General features: G+C 43.9%; 1 protein-coding gene and 1 long non-coding RNA gene across 3 annotated transcripts in view; one reads left to right on the top strand and one right to left on the bottom strand.

Moving 5' to 3' along the window:
* The window catches only part of LOC129708403 (E3 ubiquitin/ISG15 ligase TRIM25-like), a 37505-nt gene extending 28829 nt beyond the window's left edge, over positions 1 to 8676 (bottom strand). Inside the window, exons 1-2 of one of the 2 annotated variants that reach the window (XM_055654127.1) lie at positions 6828 to 8676; positions 6118 to 6710 (exon numbers count right to left, since the gene is read on the bottom strand). In XM_055654127.1, coding sequence (XP_055510102.1) covers positions 6118 to 6708 — 591 coding nt within the window. In that variant the 5' untranslated portion in view covers positions 6709 to 6710; positions 6828 to 8676. Of the gene's footprint in view, positions 1 to 6117 lie in introns of both variants that reach the window. The other variant, XM_055654125.1, reaches the window with a different exon arrangement.
* On the top strand, positions 6248 to 17927 carry LOC129708406 (uncharacterized). The gene is made up of 3 exons (XR_008725338.1): positions 6248 to 6387; positions 14592 to 14655; positions 17798 to 17927. It is a non-coding gene; the product is annotated as an uncharacterized LOC129708406 (long non-coding RNA).
* Positions 17928 to 17953: the final 26 nt, after the last annotated feature.

Here is a 17953-nt window from a genome sequence, read left to right on the forward strand (position 1 = left end):
GGAGAAGAAGCTATTGTCATATTACATGTGTACAAGGCATTAGTTAGGCTGCACATGAAGTATTGTGTGTAGTTCTGGTCACCCTGCTGGAGGAAGCATGTGATAAAGCTAGAGAGGGTGCAGAAAAGATTCATGAGGATGTTGCCAGGACAGGAAGGGCTCGAGTTATAAGGAGAGACTGGTTATGCTTGGGCCGTTTTCCCCGGAGGCTGAAAGGTAAACTTAGAGGTTTATAAAATCATGGATAGGATAAACAGACACAGTATTTTCCCCAGAGCAGACTAAAACTAAAACACAGGCTTAGGGTGAGAGGGGAAAAGATTTATAGGGGACGTGGGGGAGCAGCATTTTTACAGAGAGAGTGGTGGATATGTGTGTCTGCATGGTAGAGGGGATACAACTACAATGTTTAAAAGACATTTGGACAGATCTTTGGATGGATGGGAGAGGCTTAAAGGGACATGGGCCAAATGGACAAAAATTAGACTAATGTAGGAAGGCAGTTCAGTCAGCAAGAACGAGTTGGGCCAAATGGCCTGATTCCATTCTGATGAATCTACAATTCTATTTCCCTCTATATCTTTCTTATCCCATCCACCATCACTCTCATTCACCTCCTTTCACCAGACGAAAGGCTGATCGATGAGAACTCACATTCAGCATGGAGAGATTTTGTTTCAGTCCTATTCAGTTCCCCTGCCTCAATTCTTTCTCCATTATGTTAATGTTAAACTGTAATTAATTTTGCTGCCAATTTCCATGCTTTCACATGTTCCGTATGTGCCCATCCCTCTCGTGACATTCCTATCTCCGTGTCAGGTTTGCTCATATCCGCAATAAGCACAGTGACTTCCAAAGCTATCTGGACTACACCTCCTCCCATCCGGCTTCTGCAAAGACTCCATCCTCCCAGTTACTCTGCCTCCATCATATTTGCTGCGATTATGAGAAATTCCACACCAGTGCCTTTAAAATGTCTTTTGTCTTCTCCGTGGCTTTCCCTCTTCTAAAGTTGACAATGTCTCCATAATCACCCGCGGAATCACAATTAAAATCTGCCCTTCCACCAATGTGTTGGTCGACGCAGACTTGATGGGCCTGTTTCCGTGCTATTCCTCGCTATGACTATGCTGCTCAAGCCTTCTTCTGGTCTGGCACTAAGTTGTGGAATTCCCTCCTTTAACCACTCTAGGTTTACATTCCCCTCTCCTCCTCTATTCACTCTTGGGCCAACCTCATGACCAAGCTTTTGGTCTTTGATCTAACATTGCCAACGTGGCTCAGTAGCGGCTTGTCTGTTCCTCTAAATCAATCTGGACACGTCTGCATTGCAACTGCAATTCTCTCCAACTGCACCCCTCTAACCCTGATGTCCACCGTTTCGATTGAAAAACTCTTAGAATTCAACAGAAGGAAATTGAACTGAGACAGATTTCAAATAACTGCTGTCAATTTTTAAAGAATTCAGTCTATCTGCGTTGAAAATCCCACTCACGTGCCACCAAGTTCACCTTCTCCCAGTCTCCTCTGCTTTACCCTCCTCTGACATGTACTCTTTCAAAGGTTCCCTGTCCTCTAGCTTACTGACATCCTGCCCAGCTCTCACTCTTGTGCCCCTGCTCTGACCCATACAGAGTCTTGGACCAGTACTACCTGAATCCAGTGCCTTGTGACCCACAGGACACTCCCATGCTCTATGACCCACACAGTCTTGGACCATTGCCATCTGAATCCAGTGCAACTCGATGTGTCAATTTCTACCGATGTTATCATGTCTATTGATTCAGCAAAGCCATTGGTACATGGATGATGGACTAGATATTGCCAGCTTTGGGAAAAGCAAACAGGGACCGAGCAGGCCAATGAGATTACCACCTCCATGCCCTGAATACCTCTCACTAATCTTTTGATCAGAATGGTAGACCTCTCTTGTTTGAATTTGCTGAGTGTCTCTGACCAGTTGGCTCTCTACATTCAGCATCTGCTCCGTCTCATGAAAGTGAGATACTTATATTTACCTTCCAACTTTTGATCAAAGTGGCAGTTGAAGAATTTATTAGACTTTGGTATTCCTTGTACACTAAAGTATCCCATACATTTTTTCGCAGTCTGAATATTCTTTCATTTTTTGGGACCCAGGCTTCCAGAAATGAAACAGGAAGTTTCACTACACTTTTCTCATGATCCAAAGTGTCGAGCTTATGTGTTAGTGTCTTATGGGCAAGAACAGTGACAGATATAAACGTTGCAAGTCTCTACATATGATGATTAGTGGTTCTCCTACAGCAGTGTGTCAGAAGCTGGTTCAGTCTATTTAAGTGCAGGGGCTAGACATCAACTCCCAGCTCTGGGTTCAAAGGTAAGTTATGTTGAGATTTACCACAATTAACACCTCCCTTGTATCACCCTTGAAGTCAGTGCCGTCTCCATATTGCTATTGTGCTTTTCAGAGACTATTTATGTAGCACATTAAATGCAGCCAAGCAAGCAACCTTGACCCACTGCAGTTTGCCCCATCACCACAACAGGTCCATTGCTGATGTATCTCCCTGGCCCTACATTCATCCTTGGAACACCCCGATAAGAGAGACACCTACGTCAGACGTCTATACAGCTCTGCTTTCAATACCATTACCCTAACCAAGCTCATCTCCAAGCTCATGGAACCTTGAGTCAGCACGCAACTCTGCAACTGAATACTTGACTTCCTGACCAACAGACCACAGTCAGTGAGGATAGTGACAAATCATCCTCTATGGTAATCCTTAATACTAGTGCTCTGCAAGAAAGCACTCTTAGCCCCCATATTTATTCATAGAAAATAGGTACAGGAGTAGGCCATTCGGCCCTTCCAACCAGCACCGCCATTCAATACAATCATGGCTGATCATCAAAAATCAGTACCCCATCCTGCTTTTTCCCCAAATCCCTTGATTCCGTTAGTTCTAAGAGCAAAATCTAACGCTCTCTTGAAAATGTCCTGTGAATTGGCCTCCACTGCCTTCTGTGGCAGAGAATTACACAGATTCACAACTCTCTGGGTGAAAAAGGTTTTCCTCATCTCAGTCCTAAATGGCCTATCCCTTATTCTTAAACTGTGACCCCTGGTTCCGGACTCCCCCAACATGGGGACCATTTTTCCTGAATCTAACCCGTCCAATCCCTTAAGAATTTTATATGTTGCTACAAGAATCCCCCTCATCCTTTTAAACTCCAGTGAATACAAGCCCAGTCGACCCATTCTTTCATCATATATCAGTCCCGCCATCCCGGGAATTAACCTGCTGAACCTCCTCAAATCAGGAGACCAAAACTGCACACAATACTCCAGGTGCGGTCTCACCAGGGCCCTGTACAACTGCAGTAGGGCCTCCTTGCTCCTAAACTCAAATCCTCTCGCATTGAAGGCCACATGGCATTAGCTTTTTTTACTGCCTGCTGTATCTGCATGCTTTTGTTATACATTCACAACTGTGCAGCCAAATATAAACCAACTCAATTTACATGTTTGTGGATAACACCACCATAGTGGCTGGATAACAAACAATGATGAAACGAAGTACAGGAAGAAGATTGAGAACCTCGTAACCAAGCTTCAAGGCAATGATCTTTCCTTCAATGTCAGCAAGACAAAGGAGATAGTACTCACCTTCAGGATGCGAAGCAGTACACATGCATTGACAGCGTCAAAGTAGAAATGGTTGAAATCTTCAAGTTCCTAGGAGTAAATATCACCGGCAACTTGTCCTGGACTAGCCATATGGAAACAATGGCCATGAAAGCACACCAACACCTCCACCTCCTTAGAAGACTCAGGAGGTTCAGCAAATCACCAACAACTCTCACCAACAATAGAAAGCATTTTATTGGCATTCATCATAGCATGGTTTGGGAACAGCTCTGTACAAGACCCCAAGAAATTGCAGAGGATTGTGGACAAAGCTCAGACCATCACACAATCCAACCTCACTTCCATTGACTCTATTTACACTTCACCCTGCCTCGGCAAGGTCACCAGCATAATCAAGGACAAGTATCGCAATGCATGTACTACTTGTGATCTGGGTTACTTCCAATTCTCCCCTCACCCATCAAACACGAGGTACTGAAGTGTGAAAAAGCACACGTCCAGATTCAGGGACAGTTTCTTCCCAGCTGTCATCAGGCAAATGAACCATCCTATCACCAACTGGAGAATGGTCCTGACCTACGACCTACCATCTACCTCATTAGAGACCCTCAGACTATCTTTAATCGGACATTATCTTGCACTATACATTATTCCCTTCATCCTGTATCTTCACACTGTTTGATTGTAATGATGTTGTCTTTCTCCTGACTGGATAGCAAGCAGCAAAAAGCTTTTCAATGTACCTCGGTACACATGACAATAAACTAATTTCCCTGAGGGCAATCTTTCAACCGCAATAAACACATAGCCACAATCCCAATCCAGCCCATACACTCCCCAACACCAATTTCCCACTCCCGATCAATCCCACCCACTCCTCAACCTGCGAACACCAACCAATTCCACCCATCTCAATCCTAACCACTATCCCATTCACAATCCCAACTGCTCCCCTAAACATTCTCCACCATTCCCTCCAATCCCACAGCCATCTCCTACTGTAGCGCACAAGACCCAGCACTGAATTTAACAATTTCAGAAAACCAGCTGTTCCAGTTTGTGTCAAATCTGGCCAGTTCTGATGAAAGGTCATCACTGGAAAGACTCATCTTGCTTTTCTCTCTCCGCACATGCCGGTTGTTTTTTGTTAGTAGAGATTAACACCTGTAACATGAATGGCTAGTTAATAATCAACAAAGCCATGATTAAAGGCAAGATCAGTGCTTGATCCACACCCAGGTTCAGCTTGATCCACTCATTATCTGGCAATGCATGTACTACTTGTGATCTGGGTTAATTACGCTCATCCTCCATCCAATGTTTACTTCTTTCCCACTTAAAATTGTTGCCAATTTTTCCACAGTTTCTTGGAAATAGTCGTAGCTAAGGTCATTGCAACCTGACGATTCCTCCTGGCTATATATAAACCACACACATCCTTTAACTAAGTATCTGCAATTCTACAACAAACTACCCAAACTTTGAATCTGAATCACTCAGCCAGATGTTCAAAACCCTGCACTGGGTGTCTGTAGAAACAAAATAATTCCAGGGAAGTGCGGCAGTGCTTAGATCATAGATTCTGCACCTGAGAAATATGTTTCTAGATGGCAGTCTGATTATCAATCACTTAAAAATGCTGGAATTAAGCAGATGCCAATCAGTTAAAAATTGTCAATGAAGAGCCATTTAGGAGCAAAATAGCATGTTTTCTAGGAATCTGATGTAAGACAACAGTAAGTTGAACAACTAGGGGGGCATAGTAGCACAGCAGTAGAGCTGTGTAAATGCATTTCGTTGTCTAAATGCATTTTGTTGTCCAAATGCATTTCGTTGTCTCTGTACTGTACACTGACAATGACAATTAAAATTGAATCTGAATCTGAATCTGAATCTGAGCTATTGCCATACAGCACTTACAAAGCAGAGACCTGGGTTCGATCTTAACTATGGGTGTGGTCTATACAGAGTTTGTACATTCTCTCTGTGACTGAATGGGTTTTGTCCGAGATCTTCGGTTTCCTCCCACACTCCAAAGACGTACAAGTTTGTAGGTTAATTGGCTTGGTATAAATGTAAATTGTCCCTAGTGTGTGTAGGATGGTGCTAATATGCGGGGATCGCTGGTCGGTGCGGACTCGGTGGGCTGAAGGGCCTGTGTCCATGCTATATCTCTAAACTACACTAAAACTAAACTAATTACAGCGGGTTGGTCAGTGAGTGACAAAGTTCAGATAAAACCTCAGCTGGGTCCCCTTCAACTATAAACTGCTTGACGTGGTCCCAACAGCAGACGGATTTATAATCACATTCTGTTGTGCCAGGGCTTAATATTTTATCGTGCAACAGACTTGTTCAAAGCTGACTTCACACAGGATTTCAACTCATAAATCATAAAGGGTTAACTTGCCTATCTTTCTTCCAAACCAGTGTACATACCCGTCCCGCTGTACATGCAAGTATGCAGCAGGTTTTTCAAGTTATACCTTTAGCTCGCCGACTTGCTCCTCCAAGGACACGGTTTCATGTTGCCGGTGCTCGTTGATGGCACACAGGCAGCAGACACACATCTGATCAGTCCTGCAGTAGACCTCCAGAGGCTTCCGATGTTTTGGACACTTCCTCCCCTCGATGTCCTTGACGGGATCAATGAGCCGATGATCCTTGAAAACAGGGTTGCTGGCATGAGGCTGGAGGTGGCCCTGACAGTATGAGGCCATACAAACCACACAAGACTTGACGGCCTCCAGCTTCTGGTCAGTGCAGAAATCGCAGAGGACATCCTGAGGGTCAGGGGTGCTCTTTGAGGTGGAGGTGGTTGGGGCATCAGAGTTGGTGAAGTCCTCCACAATCTCACAGAGGATGGTGTTCCTGGAGAGGGGGGGCCTGGAGTTAAATGTCTCCCTACACTGAGGGCATCTGAAGGTCTTTGAACCCCCATCCTGGTGCCAGCACCTTCCAATACACTCCATGCAGAAGTTGTGGCCACAGGGAATGGTGGCAGGAGACTTCAGGAGCTCCAGGCAGATAGCACAGCAGAGCTTGGCTTCGGAAATTGAGACTTTAGACACTGCCATTCCTCGGGGGAAGGAGAGAGAAACTAAATTAAGCCTCACCAGTCTGGACAAGCAAAAAAATGTTAAGGAAGTCTGGGAGCAGTCCGGGATATTTTTGTTAATGATCCACGAAAACCTACCTTAAAGCCAGCAGAGCCAGACTGACGACATTTACTCAAAATCGTTTGCGACAGCAAAATTTTCTGTTTTATTTTTCAACGTTAAATCTGATACAAATAGGTTTTGTTACGACACGACGAGGAACCACACCCATACTTATGTAGTTATACACGCCAGCTACCAACATTCCTTTAGGTTTTATCGGAATGACATCTGTGCTTGTCTGTTAACCCAGCAGCAACTGCTTAAAGGGGCATTGACTCTGTGACTTCACATTTTGTTTCCCAGTCTCCACACACACACACACACACACACACACGCACACACACACACACACACACACACACACACACACACACACACACACACACACACACACACACACACACACACACACACACACACACACACACACACACACACACACACACACACACACACACACACACACACACACACACACACACACACACACACTGCCACAGTATAAACATTCTAGGCAACTGAGCAGGGGGAGGGGGGAGTCAATGCCACAAGGGACCGATGGGGTTGGATCATCTCCCTCCAGCCCCCCCTGAAGCCTGAAAACTTGATAGGAAATTTAAAACATGCCAAAAAATATATCAATCTGGTGAGGCCAAATCTGGAGTATGGTGTACAATTTTGGTCGCCAAATTATAGGAAGGATGTCAACAAAATAGAGAGAGTACAGAGGAGATTTACTAGAATGTTGCCTGGGTTTCAGCAACTAAGTTACAGAGAAAGGTTGAACAAGTTAGGGCTTTATTCTTTGGAGCGCAGAAGGTTAAGGGGGGACCTGATAGAGGTCTTTAAAATGATGAGAGGGATAGACAGAGTTGATGTGGACAAGCTTTTCCCTTTGAGAATAGGGAAGATTCAAACAAGAGGACATGACTTCAGAATTAAGGGACAGAAGTTTAGGAGTAATATGAGGGGGAACTTCTTTACGCAGAGAGTGGTAGCGGTGTGGAATGAGCTCCCAGTGGAAGTGGTGGAGGCAGGTTCATTGGTATCATTTAAAAATAAATTGGATAGGCATTTGGATGAGAAGGGAATGGAGGGTTATGGTACGAGTGCAGGCAGGTGGGACTAAGGGGAAAAAAAATTTGTTCGGCATGGACTTGTAGGGCCGAGATGGCCTGTTTCCGTGCTGTAATTGTTATATGGTTATATGGTTAATCTTTAAAATTGAAAGAAAGAAGCTAATTGTTAAGTTAATAAAACTTACAGAGATTTTCTCTGGATTTATTCCATGCTCACACTTTAAAACGCGGAGATTGCAGAGACCAGACATGAATCATTCAAATGGAAAAATAGTGACAGAGCTCTGGCTACCAACTAACTCTGTCTAAAAAGAGCAAGGACCAGGGAACTAACATCAATGCCAGCATTAGTCGCCACCAATGCATCTCAATTTAGATATAAACTCTGGGTTGGAAAGGGGAACAAACTCAGGGAAAGGACAATCACCAGGGAAGCTGTTGGACCATGGGCTAATAGTCTCAGGATCCTAATGTACTTCATTCCAGAAGGGGCTGTTCAGGGGGTTGATGCATCGGTCTTAGTTTTTCCAAAATTCACCAGATTCAGGAATTGGGAAAATGGGAAATGTGACTCATGTGACTCATTCAAAAAGGGGAGGGAGAAAGTAGAAAGCCAAACATTACAAGTCTCTCTGAGGAAAAAAATCTTAGAGGCTATCCCATGAAGTTATAGCAAGATCAAGTTATTGAGGCAAAGTTAAAGTAGTTTTGTGAAAAATAAACAACGTTTGACCAATTTATTGTAGTTCTTTGATGAATGAACGTGCCTTGGATAAAGGAAGAAAAGTGGGTGTAGAGCTCGTAAAAATCCAATGGCTTTCAACAAGCTGCCATGTCAAAGGATATTGCAGAAAACAAGTGCACATACTGTATAGGAAGCATTATTTGTGTTGGTGGAAGATGGTCTGGCTTACAGGCAGCAGAGTGTAGGCACACGTGAGCATTTCTCATGTAATGAGTGGATGTACCACAAGGATTGGTGCTGGGCCCAAAACTTTCCACAATTTATATACGGGTCCTCGATAAAGATCTTATGGTTGCTGAATCTACCAATGACAGGCGGATAGGTAGGTAAGTAAGTTGCAAAGAGAACATGGGGAGGCTCTGAAGGGTAGGCTAAGTGAGTGGGCGGGGATCTGGCAAGCTGAGTTATTGTTGGTAAATGTGAAATTGACAGTTTAAACAGCAATTTTTTTTTTAAAGTCTTTAAAAGCTATGACAGAAATATTTCAAATGTCATTAGAAATGGGAATAGTCCCCGAGGATTGGCGTACTGCGCATGTTGTTCCATTGTTTAAAAAGGGATCTAAGAGTAAACCTAGCAATTATAGACCTGTTAGTTTGACTTCAGTGGTGGGCAAATTAATGGAAAAGATACTTAGAGATAATATATATAAGCATCTGGATAAACAGGGTCTGATTACGAACAGTCAACATGGATTTGTGCCTGGAAGGTCATGTTTGACTGATCTTGAATTTTTTGAAGAGGTTACTAGGGAAATTGACGAGGGTAAAGCAGTGGATGTTGTCTATATGGACTTTAGTAAGGCCTTTGACAAGGTTCCTCATGGAAAGTTGGTTAAGAAGGTTCAACTGTTGGGTATAAATGCAGGAATAGCAAGATGGATTCAACTGTGGCTGAATGGGAGAAGCCAGAGGGTAATGGTGGATGGCTGTTTGTCGGGTTGGAGGCAGGTGACTAGTGGGGTGCCTCAGGGATCTGTGTTGGGTCCTTTGTTGTTTGTCATGTACATCAATGATCTGGATGAAGGTGTGGTAAATTGGATTAGTAAGTATGTAGATGATTCCAAGATAATGAAGAGGATTTCCAAAGTCTACAGAGTGACTTAGGCCATTTGGAAAAATGGGCTGAAAGATGGCAGATGGAGTTTAATGCTGATAAATGTGAGGTGCTACACCTTGGCAGGACAAATCAAAATAGGACGTACATGGTAAATGGTAGGGAATTGAAGAATACAGTTGAACAGAGGGATCTGGGAATAACCGTGCATAGTTCCTTGAAGGTGGAATCTCATATAGATAGGGTGGTAAAGAAAGCTTTTGATATGCTAGCCTTTATAAATCAGAGCATTGTATAGAAGCTGGGATGTAATGTTAAAATTGTACAAGGCATTGGTGAGACCAAATCTGGAGTATGGTGTACAGTTTTGGTCGCCCAATTATAGGAAGGATGTCAACAAAATAGAGAGAGTACAGAGGAGATTTACTAGAATGTTGCCTGGGTTTCAACAACTAAGTTACAGAGATAGGTTGAATAAGTTAGGTCTTTATTCTCTGGAGTGCAGAAGGTTAAGGGGGGACTTGATAGAGGTCTTTAAAATGATGAGAGGGATAGACAGAGTTGATGTGGACAAGCTTTTCCCTCTGAGAATAGGGAAGATTCAAACAAGAGGACATGACTTCAGAATTAAGGGACAGAAGTTTAGGGGTAACATGAAGGGGAACTTCTTTACTCAGAGAGTGGTAGCGGTGTGGAATGAGCTTCCAGTGGAAGTGGTGGCGGCAGGTTCGTTGGTATCATTTAAAAATAAATTGGATAGGCATATGGATGAGAAGGGAATGGAGGGTTATGGTATGAGTGCAGGCAGGTGGGACTAAGGGAAAAAAAGTTGTTCGGCACGGACTTGTAGGGCCGAGATGGCCTGTTTCCGTGCTGTAATTGTTATATGGTTATATGTAGGTATGTTACAAAACCTACCTGAATCGTGTCTGAGCATCTGCCCCACCCCTTGTGTGTGATTTTGGCGCTGTTTAGAGGGGGCGGGTTTAAAACGCGATTTTTACTAGGCTGTTCCAATCGAAAATGTTCAGCCTAGTAAATCATTAACGGAAAATCGCTGAAAGACCCCGTCGCAAAAGGTATTATTAGTTTTTATGGCCTTGTATAATATTTATAGTAGTTTAAAAATCACTCTCTCAATCCGCAACCTCTCGCAGCCCCAGGGTTTTATAACGCAAACAATTAAAGGTATGTACCTTATTTTTACATTAAATGGGGCTTGTATATAACCCTGTTATTAAAGTTTTCTATAGCGAGTAGTTCATTTTGGGCTCTTTATATCCCCCAGTATTTTTCTGGGCATTTGAGGGCACAAATCCAGCGCAATGTGAACATTCTAAACCAGCGCGTTCACAGGAACCCACTAGAAAGCCGATTTAAATGGACTTTAATTTGCAGCAATTGAACACTAAATTCCTTCTATTTGGCCTATAAATGAATGTAAACGAGATTTAAAAATCATGTTTTATTGTGAATTATTTGTGAATATTATTTGGACTCTTGGGCTATTTAAAAATGTTAATCATTTATTAAGAAATGGATAGATGTTTAGATCTAGTCATTGAAGTTTGAAATTAGCTACAATTGGGTAACTAACTAATTATATGCTTTAATTTCAGGTCATCCAAGTAAGATTATTTTATATTTGTTTCAGAATGCTTCAATCTATGATAACTGAAAATTTCATTCAGTTCTCTTAATTTTTAAGAAGGTTATGGGCTTTTGACTGTCCACGATCACAGCTTTTTTGTTATGTCCATAGAAAATCAATAGGGAACAAGATGCTAATTTCCGAGTATGAAAATGGTCATAACTTTTTTATTACTTGAGATATGAAAGTGAATTAGGTGTCAAATTAAACTTATTGTTATGCTTTATCTGATGGGATAAATTGCAGACTTGATTTTTTAAATCTCAAAATTTTGTAACATTGCTATTATATGGTTAAAACATGCTGAGAAATTGTAGAGCTTTGAGATGCAGAGAGATCTGGATATCCAAGTATGTAGGTGCAGCAAATCAATAGGAAAACTAAAAGAGTGTTAGCATTTAAAGTGGAATTGAATACAATAGTAGGGAAATTATGCTCATTCCCCTTCACTCTAGCTATTGTACTTGGGTTTGACATGATTTAATTTATAGTACATCTGTTCTGTTTGGATAGCAATAAATCTAAACCTGTGCTTTAGTTATATAGTGCATAATGTCTGGAGAATTGTGTGTAGTATTTGTGCCCCTATTTAAGGCAAGGTGTAAATGTTTTGGAAGCAGTTCAATGAGGATTTACAAGTTTGAAAAATGAAATGGGCACGTTGTCGTTGTGCAGAAAGGTAGGAGAAGCTGGGCTTGCAATCTTTAAAAAGAGAATATAGAATAGATTGAAGCCCACATGATCTAGAGGGGTCGAGACTAGGTGGAAGTGGAGGGATGTTTCCTCTTGAGGGCGAACCAAGAATTCAGATTTACTGTTTTAAAAATAAGGGATTGCCCATTTAACACAGAGGTGAAGATTTTTGTTCACTCTCATAGGACTTTGGAATCTATTCAAAGGGCGGTGGAAGCAGAATCTTTGAATATTTTTAAGGTGGAGATAGATACCAATTGATAAGCAAAAGGTTAAAGGTTCCCAAAGGGCTGTGGAGCTGAGGTTACTGTCGGAACAGCCGGGATCTTATTAAATGGTGGATTGATGCAATAGTCGGAGTGACATCCTACTCCTTCGAACACACATGCGTGAATATGCCTTTGGAATTAGAATCCCGACAATCAGAACTTACATTATTACGCCCATGGTGCTTCCAGAGAATTGAATCATACCCTTCTGTGCTACATTAAACCCGTACTGCAAATACGTCGAGTAATCGGTAAATGCAGGTGATGGAAGTTTTTGGTCGGCAGATAGTTGGACAAAGGTCAAAGATAAAAAGTGTGAGGTACGGAGTTAAGGATAGAAGATGCATGAAACGTGAAGCCAGAGGAAGGATTATGTTTAGAAACAAGGAATTCCGGATGCTGGTTTTCAAAAATGACACAAAGTACTGGTGTAACTCAACAGGTCAGACAGTATCTCTGGAGAACATGGGTTGGTGATGCTTCAGGGCAGGTCTCTCCTTCAGACTGTTTGTTGGGTGGGGGAGAGGGGAGAGGGGGGCTGGAAGTGAAAAGTGGCAGCACAAAGCCTGGTAGGTGATGTTGATAGGTGAGGAAAGTTTTTTCATAGGCAGATGGTTGGACAAAAGGCCAGAGATGAAAAGGCAGATGTGACACACAAGGAAAGGGGTGCAGGGTTACATGGGGTAAGAAGTCTCCCACATAATCCCCCTTATTAAGTCTCTTAAATGCCACTATCATATCTGCTTCCATCACCACCCCTGGCAAAGCCTTCCAAGCACTTACCACACTCTTGTGTAAAAACCTTGACCCGCACATCTCCCTTGAACTTTGCTCTTCTTACCGTATAGCTATGCCTCTAATGTTGGACATTTCCACCTAAGGAAAAATGTTCTGACTGTCTACCCTATCTATGCCTCTCATAATTTTATATACTTCTGTCGGGTCTCCTCTCAACTGACGTTCCAGAGGAAACAATACGTCTGTCCAATCTCTCCCTGTAGCTAATACCCCCTAATCCAAGCATCATTCTGGTAAACCTTCTCTGCACCCTTTCCGATGTCTCTGCATCACATACAGCAAACCCTCATTATTACAGACCTTTTTGTAATGGATTTTGGTTATAGCAGATGGAGCAACCCCACAGTAATAAGACACCAGTGGCTTTTTAACCTTTCTGATTTCTGCTCAAATGGTCACATATGACCAGTCACATAGGAATAGCAATGTGGGAAATGTGTCACTGAAGAGTAGGCATAGACTATTTTCTAAATGAGGGAGAATCGGAAGTGCAAAGGGACTTGGGAATGGTGGTGCAGGATTCCCAAAAAGTTAATTTTCAAGTTGAATTGATAGTAAGGAAACGCAATGTTGGCATTTATTTCCAGAGGACTAGAATACATGAACAGGGGTGCAATGCTGAGGCTTTATAATGTGCTGGTCAGACTGCTTTTGAGTATTGTGCCCCATATGTGAGGAAGTTTGGGCCCCATATCTGAAGAAGGATGTGGTGGCGCTGGACAGGGTCCAGAAGAGACTTACAAGAACTATTCCAATTGGAATGTGTGGATTATCATATGATGAGCATTTGACGTCACTGGGCCTCAACTTGCTGGAGTTTAAAAGGATTGAATAGTGAAAGGCCTGGATAGAGTGGATGTGGTGAGGATGTTACCACTAGTTTGCAAAGTTTGCAGAGGTCATAGCCTCAGAATAAAGGATGTTCCTTTAGGATGGAGATGAGGAGGAATTTATTTGGTCAAGAGTGTATTTGGGGAGATACATTCAGGGAAGGGAATGTACATGGATCAGCAGGGAATCAGGTAATGCAGAGACACCAGGACAGGTCCAATATAGAGGAAAAAAAGGCTCACGTCTGAGCTGGTTTTCAAAGGGCCTTTGATAAGGTGCCACACGTGTGGCTGCTAAAGAAGATGAAAGCCCATGGTATTAGTGAGAAGATACTAGCATGGACAGAAGGTTGGCTGAATGACAGAAGGGAAAGAGTGGGAATAAAGGGTTTTTTTTTCTCGTTGGTTGCCAGTGACCAGTGGTGTTCTGCAAGAGTTGGTGCTGGAGCAGCTATTCTTCGCATTGTACATCAATGATTTGATAACTACCCCAGAAATACTCTCCTATTAACAATCCATCTGTGTTACTTCAATCTCTAAAGCTGAACCCAGAACTGTTTCCCATTGGCCCCGACTGGCTAAAAATAGTTTTCTTTCACTCATTTACTGCAATATCTCAGTCAAGTCAGGAATTCAATGGGAAATGCTAACCTAATTCATCTGCTTCATCATCCCCAGCATTCTAGACTGACTCACAATCTGTGGATGCTTATGGAAGGCAAGTGCTAAGGAAAAGCACAAGGTAAATTGAAAATGTTTAACTGATTAGTTGTGACCTTTCTGATTTCTGCTCAAATGGTCACATATGACCAGTCACATAGGAATAGCAACGTGGGAAATGTGTCACTGAAGAGTTTCAAGTTTCCCTTTGTCCATCATCTGTCATAGATGGTGGGTCCCTATGGGGAACATTTATTGCTCACCCCTTTTTGACATTACAGGTTCTAAAACGCAGCTTTCCAGGAACACTGCAGTTCCTGTGGAAAAGGAACGCTGTTGAAGGTAGCTCCAACATTGTCAAAGAGTAAGCACCTAAGAACGATAAAACATCCCCAGATGAGGCTGCTGTCTGATTCAGAATAAACCTTGTACTGTTGGAACATTGTAGTGACAGTTGACCTATAGGTTACATCGGTCAAATCTTCTCCAGGTGTGGGAAGGAAGCCACGACACAACTTGTTGTATATTTTAGATACAACATGGAAACAGACCCTTCTGCCCACCCAGTCCCCATCGACCATATATCACCCTAGTTCTTTATACCACTTTATTAACTTGTTCCTGCTGCAACACTTGCGTTACTGTTCATTGACCTGAAAGTTACTGTTCAATGTAGTAACAATGGAGTTACTGGAACCATGCCAAATGAGTTAAAGCTTTTCTCACTACCTATGGATGTTTCATCCTCTGTAGAGTCAGGGCCACGTGCTAGCCACAATGCTTCCCTTCCTTCACCCTAGAGAAGACTCATGTGTCTTTGAAATAGTTGAACGCCTGGACTTGCACCTTGTGGCTGGTGGAAAGTCTTACAAGTCAGAGCTAAGTCGCCAACTCCACTGCCTCCAGTGTGCTCTTGGTAATGAAGTGGCAAGTCTCCAGAATTTTACGTGAAGGAATGGACAATGGCAATGGTGAAACTTTCTCCCATGTGAGTAAATCCATTCTCTAGAAATCTATCCAGTAGGGGAGCCAGAATTATTTGTCTACCATCTCGTGCTTGACGTGCAGAGGCTGACATACAATAGGATTGGCAGGATGAGAGACAACAAGGAAATGCAGAAGGTACACAAAAATGCTGGAGAAACTCAGCAGGTGCAGCAGCATCTATGGAGTGAAGGAAATAGGCGACGTTTCGGGCCGAAACCCTTCTTCGGACTGATGGGGCGTGGGGGGGGGAGCAGGAAGGAAAAAGGGAGGAGGAGGAGCCCGAGGGCAGGGGGGATGGGAGGAGACAGCTCGAGGGTTAAGGAAGGGGAGGAGACAGCAAGGGCTAGCAAAATTGGGAGAATTCAACGTTCATGCCATCCGGACGCAAGCAAACCAGGCGGAATATGAGGTGCTGTTCCTGCAATTTCCGGTGTTGCTCACTCTGGCAATGGAGGAGACCCAGGACAGAGAGGTCGGATTAGGAATGGGAGGGGGAGTTGAAGTGCTGAGCCACCGGGAGTTCAGGTAGGTTATTGCGGACTGAGCGGAAGTATTCGGCGAAACGATCGCCCAACCTCCGCTTAGTCTCGCCGATGCAAATCAGCTGACATCTAGAGCAGCGGATGCAGTAGATGAGGTTGGAGGAGATACAGGTGAACCTTTGTCGCACCTGGAACGACTGCTTGGGTCCATGAATGGAGTCGAGGGGGGAGGTGAAGGGACAGGTGTTGCATTTCTTGCGGTTGCAACGGAAAGTGCCCGGGGAGGGGGTGGTACGGGAGGGAAGGGAAGAATTGACAAGGGAGTTGCGGAGGGAGCGGTCTTTGCGGAAGGCAGACATGGGGGGAGATGGGAAGATGTGGCGAGTGGTGGGGTCACGTTGGAGGTGGTGGAAATGGCGGAGGATTATGTGTTGTATTTGCCGGCTGGTGGGGTGAAAGGTGAGGACTAGGGGGACTCTGCCCATGTTGTGAGTGCGGGGATGGGGAGAGAGAGCAGTGTTGCGAGGTATGGATGAGACCCTGATGCGAGCCTCATCTATGGTGGCGGAGGGGAATCCCCGTTCCCTGAAGAATGAGGACATTTCCGATGCCCTGGTGTGGAACGTCTCATCCTGGGAACCGATGCGGCGTAGGCGGAGGAATTGGGAGTAGGGGGTGGAGTCTTTACAGGGGGCAGGGTGGGAAGACGTGTAGTCCAGATAGCCATGTGAGTCAGTGGTTTGTAGTGTATGTCGGTCAGAAGTCTGTCCCCTGCGATGGAGATGGTGAGGTCAAGGAATGGTAGGGAAGTGTCGGAAATGGTCCAGGTGTATTGGAGTGCCGGATGGAAGTTGGTGGTGAAGTGGATGAAGTCAGTCAGTTGTGTGTGGGTGCAAGAGGTGGCCCCAAAGCAGTCGTCAATGTAATGGAGGTAGAGGTCGGGGATGGGGCCCTGGTACGTATTGAACAAGGATTGTTCAACGTACCCGACAGAGGCAGGCATAGCTGGGGCCCATGCGTGTGCCCATAGCTACGCCTTGTGTTTGGAGGAAATGGGAGGAGTCAAATGTAAAGTTGTTGAGGGTGAGGACCAACTCCGCTAAGCGGAGGAGAGTGTCAGTGGCTGGGTATAGGTTGCTCCTCTGGTCGAGGAAGAACCGGAGAGCTTTGAGGCCATCCTGGTGAGGGATGGAGGTGTAGAGTGACTGGACATCCATGGTGAAGATGAGGGGGTGAGGGCCTAGAGACTGGTGAAAACTAGCATCTGCAAGGAAATGCAGATGTTGGTTTACAAAAAAAATAGATGCCGAAGTAACTCAGCACGTCAGGCAGCATCTGCAGAGGACATTGATAGGTGCCGTTTCAGGTTCGGATCCCACTTCCGATTCAGGAGAGATTTCGGGTTGCGACTCTTCTTCAGTCTGAAGTTGTTGACAATGAGGATCTTGTGTCAGTGGCCACATTATTGGCAGAATGTCCATGGCACCAATTGGCATTAGTTCTTTCACAGTTCCTTATTGAATGCAGAGCACTGCAGAGTTTAGGAAGCTCTAATCAACTTTATCGTGCACGCTGATCAATCTACAATGCAGGAACATGCAGCGCATGAACATTATACGCCGTGGAATAAAATGATTGGAGCCATATCTAGTGTCTGCATGCTTCCAGTCAACCAATGTGAAATACTCTGGGGTGACTGAACCAGGTAAGATTAAAATGTAAATTTAACATGAATTTTTTTTTTTTAATCTGCAGAAGCTGGATATATGAAATGAAAACAAAAGTACTCGAAAAACTCAGCATCTGCAGTTGATGAGAATGTTAATGTTTACGGTCGTGGACTTTTTATCAGAATGTATGTCTTTGTCAAAGGCATGCATGAAGGGGGCAGCAATGATCATGATGGGGTGT

Source organism: Leucoraja erinacea, chromosome 23, assembly GCF_028641065.1.
Source record: "Leucoraja erinacea ecotype New England chromosome 23, Leri_hhj_1, whole genome shotgun sequence".
NCBI classification, from domain to species: domain Eukaryota; kingdom Metazoa; phylum Chordata; class Chondrichthyes; order Rajiformes; family Rajidae; genus Leucoraja; species Leucoraja erinaceus.